Source organism: Setaria viridis, chromosome 4, assembly GCF_005286985.2.
Source record: "Setaria viridis chromosome 4, Setaria_viridis_v4.0, whole genome shotgun sequence".
In the NCBI taxonomy this organism is placed as follows: Eukaryota; Viridiplantae; Streptophyta; class Magnoliopsida; order Poales; family Poaceae; genus Setaria; species Setaria viridis.
Genome location: NC_048266.2, coordinates 30,847,217 through 30,855,822, shown reverse-complemented (window position 1 = coordinate 30,855,822; position 8,606 = coordinate 30,847,217). Strand labels below are relative to the sequence as shown.

At 53.1% G+C, this 8,606-nt stretch overlaps 1 protein-coding gene across 1 annotated transcript; it reads left to right on the top strand.

Moving 5' to 3' along the window:
* Positions 1-1,032: 1,032 nt before the first annotated feature.
* LOC117851229 (very-long-chain aldehyde decarbonylase GL1-3) lies at positions 1,033-7,267 on the top strand. The gene is made up of 10 exons (XM_034733009.2): positions 1,033-1,236; positions 1,392-1,615; positions 3,387-3,625; positions 3,739-3,958; positions 5,349-5,470; positions 5,624-5,880; positions 6,015-6,122; positions 6,225-6,431; positions 6,550-6,660; positions 6,759-7,267. The coding sequence occupies exons 1-10, from the start codon at positions 1,186-1,188 to the stop codon at positions 7,086-7,088; spliced, it is 1,869 nt and encodes a 622-aa protein (XP_034588900.1). The 5' UTR covers positions 1,033-1,185; the 3' UTR covers positions 7,089-7,267.
* The last annotated feature ends 1,339 nt before the right edge of the window (positions 7,268-8,606 follow it).

Below are 8,606 nucleotides of genomic sequence, written 5' to 3'. Positions count from 1 at the left end.
GCCGCTGCTCCTCACTGCCGGTGAGGGGCGAGCGGAGGGGGAGCGGAGGGGAGGCAGAGGAGGTGCCGGCCGGCCTCGAGAGTGAGAAGTGGAGGGAGGAAGGGAGTGAGAGAGGTGGTGGCCGTCGCCAGAGAGGGAGGGGGAGGGGGCGACGGCGGGAGAGAGAAGGGGGAGAGAGGGACAGCACGTGTGGGGAGGGGAGAGCCTACGTGCGCTGTGCCGTGGAGGAGAGCAGTTGGGGAGAAAAGAGAAGGGGAAGAGATAAATGTGAGAGAAGAGAAGAGATAATGTTGAAAGAGAAGAGATAAGGGGGCGGGCGGACAGTTAGTACCGGTTGGGAGCTCCAACCGGTACTAAACGAGGTCCTGGGGAGCTAGCCGTTAAACCCGGTACTAATACTTATATTAGTACCGGGTCAAAAATCAACCGGTACTAAGGGATAGGACCAATGCTCAGTTTTCTGGCCGTGCTAGCAGAAATGGGCTGAACGGTTGCAACCATTTTGGATGGCCAGTACTGAAGGAGGCAAGAACGAGTTGATTTGTTGCACGGCTGTGTTTGTTTTTCTTTTATAGGACTACAGCAGTGGTTAACTTTTGGAAGTACATTTTCGTACTACTCCATCGAGTCACAAAACAGTGTTAACTTTCGGTTGCGTGAGTGCATCAATGTCTTTTTTTAGTATAGTTACAACTTGTAAAAATGGCATGGTTCTAGATTTACCACGACCACTGAGTGAGGTCGAGATAAAGAGATTTCCGCACGGTGTCGAGAATTACAGCCACAATCACACTCACACATCACCATAACTTGAGAAAAAAAAGTGAAATAAAAGTACTGAGAATGTTTCACCGTGATGTTTGCTTGCTTAATTGGAAAGTGAGAATATTACACCACGCTGGAGCTCAGCAGCTGCCAACCAAATAAATTTTGTGGAAAAAAGGAACGGAGCAGCTGGCCTTTGGCTTTGTTTTGTTTTGTTATTTTTTGCCGCGGATTATTCCTCTCGTTATAAATAGGGACGCGGTGGCGTCCAAGACGCATTCGAGCTGAGAGATATCCCAACGCACACGGGCTAGCGCTCCCTCTCTCTCTCTCCCCCGTCCTCCCGCTCTGTTTCTTTCTCTCTCTCACACACACACACCTGACCCCTGTGACTCTCTTCTTCCCGGGCAGGACCAGGCCATGGGTTCTCCGTTGGCTTCCTGGCCATGGGCAAGCCTCGGCTCCTACAAGGCAAGAACCTGCTAGCCACACCGTGCATGGAAACCAATGCATAGCTTAGCTTATTGATCATCATCATCTCTGCGGCTTGATGTTCTTGCTTGGCATGTAGACGACGAAGTACATAGCTGACTGATCTTGTTTCGTTTCCGATGACGTGCGTGCAGTACCTGCTGTACGGGCCTCTGGTGGCGAAGGCGGCGCACGCGTGGAGGGAGACGGGGAGCCCGCCGCTGGACTCGTGGTGCCTCCACCTGCTGCTCCTCCTGGCGCTCCGGTCGCTCACCTTCCAGCTCTGGTTCTCCTACGGCAACATGCTCTTCTTCACCCGCCGCCGCCGCGTCGTCAAGGACGGCGTCGACTTCCGCCAGATCGACGCCGAGTGGGACTGGTAATTAAAGCTATAGCACCCGCTCACACCGCTCTATCATCTCTCTGCTCATCGCCATGGCTAGCTGTTCTTGATCGTACGTCCTGAGCAGGCTGAGCTCGCTAGCTAGGAAACTCTCACACGTCTGGATCACAGGGATTTTACTGATAGCATGATTGAGCTGACGTGGCCACATAGCTGGAGATTCTAAACGAACAGGACTAGTGTAATCATGCATGTATAGCTATAGTACTAATTCACGACCATTTCAATTTTTTGAAAAAGACGTCTGTCTGAATAGGGAAAATATTTATTAGGGCATCGTCTCTAGTTTTTGCAGCTGGAGGATCAAGGGCCGTCCAGATATGGCCTGCGCCTACAGTTCCCTTCTGCTCACTTCTCATGTGTGATTGGATTGGCCCCTCCGCCTTTGCTTTAAGGTTGGGCGGGCCGTTGGGGGCCTTGGTCATTCACGGCGCGCAGTAAATGCGCAGTGATTCTATCTGCGTTTAGGTGCTCCTTATTAAATTGATTGCAAAGTGCTATAGTGAATTACTAATGATTAGATGAGGAAACAAGTAGCATCACATCATCATCATAATGATCCAGACTGCATGACACTGTAGCGTGTCCGGACCGAATTTGCGTATTTTTGTTTGGACTCATATCAACTTTTCAGCTCTTTTTTATGAGTCCATATGCTTTTTCAGTGCACTCTGATGGAGGATTGGTAAGAATAGATAGAACGAGGATTAAGTGTCCTCTTTCTTCAAGAAAATCCGTCCTCAATTTTTTTGAGTAGCCCGGAAATGCTTTAGAGAAGAGAAAACCCGTGTATGAGTGGTATTCCAAAGAGAAATTTTCCTATTTGACACTAATAAAATGAGTGATTCCTTGCTTAGCTCTCGAAATTTCAGCCTTCCCTATTTGACACTAAGTTTAAGTTTCGTTCTGTGATCCAATTTGGTTGAGGTCCAATAATAGCTCATGAGCGCAGGTCGCATGTTTAGTACCACATTGCTAGTTGAGTAAGGATGAAGCCAACTTATAAGCCTTTATCTACCAGCCATAACATCTTCGGATTAACTTTTTTATACGAAGCGAGGACGAAAGTGTAGTACGCGTGCCTACCCCTCGGAAGGGTTGTGCGGTGTTCCTTTGGAGGACGGGGTGTTACAAGTGGGTATCAGAACTGATCCTTGCGGTTGCACGTACAGGCGTGCCCGCTCCTCGAAAGGGCTATGCTTACACATTTCATATACCGTTATCTGCGCCGAGAGGCGGCGCACGCTGAGGTTCACGCGGCCAGAGCCGTTGCTGCTGCTGCTCGTGAAGTTAACGGCACTGCCTCAGTAGCTCAAGTGTGGCTGATGTCTCACGCGCTGGCTTTGATGATCATAGGGTCAAATTTGTCATTTCATGTGGCAGTTAACAGGTATTGGATGGAAAAATGAACTGTCCTGTAGGGAATGAAAATCAAATAAGGGAGGTTGAACCTTTTAAAGCCAAGAAAAGAATCACTAACTTTACTTAGTGTCAATAGGGAATTGTCTCTATTTGAAATCATCCTGATTTTAGTATCATCGTCATTATGCACATGTTCTGTTTTGTAAAAGTCAAGGTACATGCTCACAAGTCACATATGTCAAATCAACATATATGTTGCAGAATTTATTGTCATCCTTGTCTCGTTATCTTTTTTTTTAAAAAAAAGATGGAAACAATAAAAACAGAGGATACGTGTGATGGCTTGGTGATGCCAATTAAGGCCAAATGACTTGTTGTCGCGCAGGGATAACCTGGTGATCCTGCAGACCCTGATCGCGGCCATGGTGGCCAACAGCCCGGCGTTCCCGGGCGTGCCGGAGCTCCGCGCGTGGGACCCGCGCGGGTGGGCCCTGGCGCTGCTCCTGCACGTGACCGTCTCGGAGCCGGCCTTCTACTGGGCCCACAGGGCGCTGCACCGGGTCCCGCTCCTCAGCCAGTACCACGCCAAGCACCACTCGTCCCCCGTCACCCAGCCGTTCACAGGTACAGAGATGCGCAGGGAGCTTTCCCGCGATAACGACGTTTGTTAGAGGTTGTAAATGCATAATCACTCACTTGTCACTTGATCGATCTTGTCTGTCTGCCTTTCTCTGCAGCCGGGTTCGGCACGCCGCTGGAGGCGCTGATCCTGACGGCGGCGATGGTGGCCCCGCTGGCCGGCGCCTTCACCGCCGGCGCCGGGTCCGTGAGCCTGGTCTACGCGCACGTCCTCCTCTTCGACTACCTCCGGTGCATGGGGTACAGCAACGTGGAGGTCATCTCCCACAGGGCCTTCGCCGCCGTCCCCGCCCTCAGATACCTCATCTACACCCCGACGTAAGCTAAGCTTTAATCACTCCTACTTCCTCCTGTGCTGTGCTGCTGTGTAGACGAGCATGTATGTCTGGCACTCGGTGCAAGAGCGTGCGAACAGTAGGTGCCAGTGCATGGCCGTGATTGGCAGCGCCATCCAACCAACCCAAAAGATTTTCCTTCTTCCACCTACCGTATTTATGCGGGAAAGGAAAGGTGGCGCCATTGTCCCATTGAGCTAAGCTCCAATCAACATTTTTCTGATGAAAAGCTCCAATCAACGCCGCGAGCTGCCGAAGCAAACCCCAAACGGCCCAACCTCAAACATGCTGGCAGGTTGCAGTGTTGTTTCTACTGTTTTAGGATGGAAAGGACACTGGTGTTGCACTGTTCTTGTGAGTCCACATGGGCACAACATGGCCGGGCCGATCGGGATTAGTTTTGAACTTTGAGCTCTTTGTCGTCTCGGTGACCACAAACCTGCCATTAACCAGGAAAACCAAACATCACCCGCCCCCCCCCCCCCCCGCTAGTTTAGTACGTGCAGATCTCGGCTGTTCCGATCGGAATGTTCCTGTTCATCTCGCTGCGCCGATCGTCCTGTACAACGACACCAAATTCCTAACTGCCCTGGCCAGCATGACCCAGACGGTTTCCCGGCCCTGTCGTCACAGCGCCGGACACTGTACGGAGTACGAGGCACCTACGCTGCTTCAGAGTTCAGACCACACGGATCGGGGATCAAAGCTCGCGGCGGCGACAGAGCCGTGCGCGGACCCCGACCGACCGGGGTCCGGTAGTAACGCCGCGGGCATGTGCCGCCGTGTCTGGTTCGCCGGCTACATGGTTCGTGCTGCGGATGAGCTATCCGTGCACATGTCCCTCTTCATTGCGGCGGCAGGCAGGCCGGGCCGGCGAGCTCGTGTGAGGGCGCGCCGTCCTGTGGCCAGTGGTCGGCTAGCGTTTACAGCGGGGGCCGGCCGTGTACGGCTACGGGCCGGAGTGCGTTGGCACTTGGCAGTCGGCACGGCGACGGGGTCGCGAAAACGGAGCAAAGGATGATCAGCAGCCCGTGTTTGGGCAATCAATGATCCTCGGACAGGGAGGGGGTGTTTCACACTGGTCCTACGAGTTGTCCGTTCAGGATTCAGATTGCCTGGCGCGATCGAGATCCATGGATCATACTTCATGTCATCATGTTGTCCGCCCACTTGTGGTTGATCGTCTTGCCGTTTCGGACATGCACGCGGCTTCTATGCATTATGAGAAAGAACAAGGGACACATGCGTGGGACACATATCATTGATGGACTGAAAAACGGCCTTGCAATGGCTGTCAATTTTGCAACTCCTTTTGTTCGGTTTTAAGGATGCTGGGCCTGACTAACCACTGCGTCCATGTGGAGGTTTCGCAGGTATTTGAGCCTGCATCACAGGGAGAAGGACTGCAATTTCTGCCTGTTCATGCCCCTGTTCGACGCCCTCGGCGGGACCATCAACTCCAGATCCTGGGAGCTTCAGAAGGAGGTCGACCAAGGTATTTCTGTTCCTGCTGGTCCTCTAATTCACCCTTCGGTTAATCTGAAGATCACTTTAACAGTTTAACTGCTACTAAGTAGTAGTAATTTGCAACAGCACAGTAAGTAAATTGGTAAACAGAGATGAAACTGCGAGAACGCTGGCGTTGCAGGGATGAACGACCGGGTGCCGGACTTCGTGTTCCTGGCGCACGTGGTGGACGTGGTGTCGTCGATGCACGTGCCCTTCGGGTTCCGCTCCTGCAGCTCGCTGCCCTTCTCGACCCACCTCGTGCTGCTGCCGCTCTGGCCCCTCGCCTTCGCCTTCATGGTCCTCCAGTGGTTCTGCTCCAAGACCTTCACCGTCAGCTTCTACTTCCTCCACGGCCGGCTCCACCAGACCTGGAGCGTCCCCAGATACGGCTTCCAGGTTACCACCAGCCTTTTTGGTTGAATTATTCATTTTTGGTTGAATTGGTCGGTGCATGAAACTCGACCGATGACAGAAAACAGCTTGCTTTGCTTTGGCACTGACTGTGTTTTGTTTTACCTGTCGAACTGCAGTACTTCATTCCATCGGCGAAGAAGGGCATCAACCGGCAGATCGAGCTGGCCATTCTGAGGGCGGACAAGATGGGCGTCAAAGTGATCAGCCTTGCTGCGCTCAACAAGGTTAACGTTTATTTTACAGCTCTCTGTTAATTTTGATACTGTTCAGAACAAGCAACAACCAAAACATTCCACTGAACATGTCTTCTCCTCCTCCTTTTTCAGAACGAGGCGCTCAATGGCGGCGGCACCCTGTTCGTGAGCAAGCACCCCAACCTGAGGGTGAGGGTGGTGCATGGCAACACCCTGACGGCGGCCGTGATCCTCAACGAGATCCCCAGCAACGTGAAGGAGGTGTTCCTGACCGGCGCGACGTCCAAGCTCGGCAGGGCCATCGCGCTCTACCTCTGCAGGAAGAAGATCAGGGTCCTGGTACGTGTGCACTCTGAACCCAACCCAACTGGATCGAGCTTGGATTCCAATGATGTCGTTCTGAAACAAAGAAGTTATTAGGAAATACTCCTGAATGTTCTGTCTTGGGTTATTTCAGATGCTGACGGTGTCGACGGAGAGGTTCCTGAAGATCCAGAGGGAGGCGCCGGCCGAGTCCCAGCAGTTCCTCGTGCAGGTCACCAAGTACCAGGCTGCGCAGAGCTGCAAGGTAGAGATCAGTAAACTGAAACCGGTGTTATTCGTCATGTCATTGCTGTTATGAGACAGCAGCTTTTGCTGACGCCGGTGAACTGTGTGTGGTGGCAGACATGGATCGTGGGCAAGTGGCTGTCGCCGCGGGAGCAGCGGTGGGCGCCGGCGGGCACCCACTTCCACCAGTTCGTGGTGCCCCCCATCATCGGCTTCCGGCGTGACTGCACCTACGGCAAGCTCGCCGCCATGAGGCTCCCCAAGGACGTCGAGGGCCTCGGCTGCTGCGAGTACACCATGGAGCGCGGGGTGGTGCACGCGTGCCACGCCGGCGGCGTCGTGCACTGCCTGGAAGGGTGGGAGCACCACGAGGTGGGCGCCATCGACGTCGACCGGATCGACGTCGTCTGGAAGGCCGCGCTCAAGCACGGCCTCACGCCGGCGTGATCCAGCGCCCGCCTCCGGCCGGCCGGAATAACGCGTCACGCCTCTAGTTCTCGCTCTTGTCATGTACCAGTTGCAACAGAGTTGATAGACTGGTTCACTCGTATATACTACTAGTATATGTACGTAAGGTATACCGCAGTATTGAAAAAAATTTCAGGCCACTGGCACATCTAAAACTAGACCTGAATCACTTCAATGAAACTGAATCGGACAACGCTGCCGGGAAATCCCAATCTCAAACCGAGGAATCGCAGCAATAAGATGAACCCCGTGCTGCGCTCCGCAGTTCGTCGTGTGCTTCGGATGAAACGATCCGAATTTCTATTTCTAAGAATTCAAGCTGCTATCACGTGCGAATTCCTATCTCAGACAGTACAAATAATACCAACACAGAAATATAGAGTAACAATCAATTATAAGGCCCTGTTTGGCATGGCTCCAGCTCTGGGTGGAGCTGCTCCACTCCAGAACTTCAGGTGGAGCTAGCTCCACTCCAGAACTCCAGAACTAAAATGAGGTGTTTGGCAAGTTGGGTGCTCTCAGCTCCAAAAAAGACCAATTTCAATGTAGATTGCCATTGTTGCCTCCTAATTCAGGTCCCACTTGTTATCCTCTCTATCCCATCTTCTTCTTCCTCTGGATATGAACGGATCACTTTATAACAAAATCTTGAATGAGACCAAAAAGGAACATATATACATCACATTTCTCATAAATCACCCTTGTCATCGGAGGCCGGTTCTGCGTCCACTGAGCTAGTTAAGAAGTAAGAACTTGACATTGCTTAATGCTTACCAACAATAATCCCAAAATTTAGAAGAAAATCTTGATTTTGCAGATAAGCCAGACCAACACAAGGCATTACAGAACACCGTCGGCCACAGCTATCGGCGCTGCGGCTGGCCGCGGCCTCGGCGGCGGGGCGCTCCGACCGCCGGAGGGGCGCTGCGGCCGGCGGCGGGCTTCGGCGGCGGGGCACTCCGGCCGCCGGAGGGGCGCTGCGGTTGGCGGCGGGGACCTTCAACCGAAGGGGTTGAGGCGCGTGGGGAGCGTCTAGCGCGGGCGGCGGGGGGTGCGGCCGGCGACGGGGGGTGCAGCCGGCGGCGGGGCTCGGGCCGACGGTGGTGGGTGCGGCCGGCGGCGGGGCTAGGGCGGCCAAGGCACGGTGGAGACGAGTGCGTGGAGTATCGGAGGAAAATAGAACGAACCGTTTTTTCTATGTAACCAGTGGCATTGGTGGGTAATTATCCACCAACTCCACGAGGAGGTTCAAAAGAGTGGTTTCTGGAGCAGCAAAAGAGGTGCTCCAAAACTCCACCTCCATTTGCACTACAGCTCCATGGAGTTGGCAACTCCATGGAGTTTTGGAGTTGGGGTGTTTGGCTGAATTTTTTGATGGAGTTGCTGGAGTTTAGGAGTGGAGCTGTGCCAAACAGGGCCTAAATATCATAGTCATTAAGTACATCTCTTCAGCACATGATGGTACCAGTCCATCAGGACTGGTACAAGAAAGGTAGA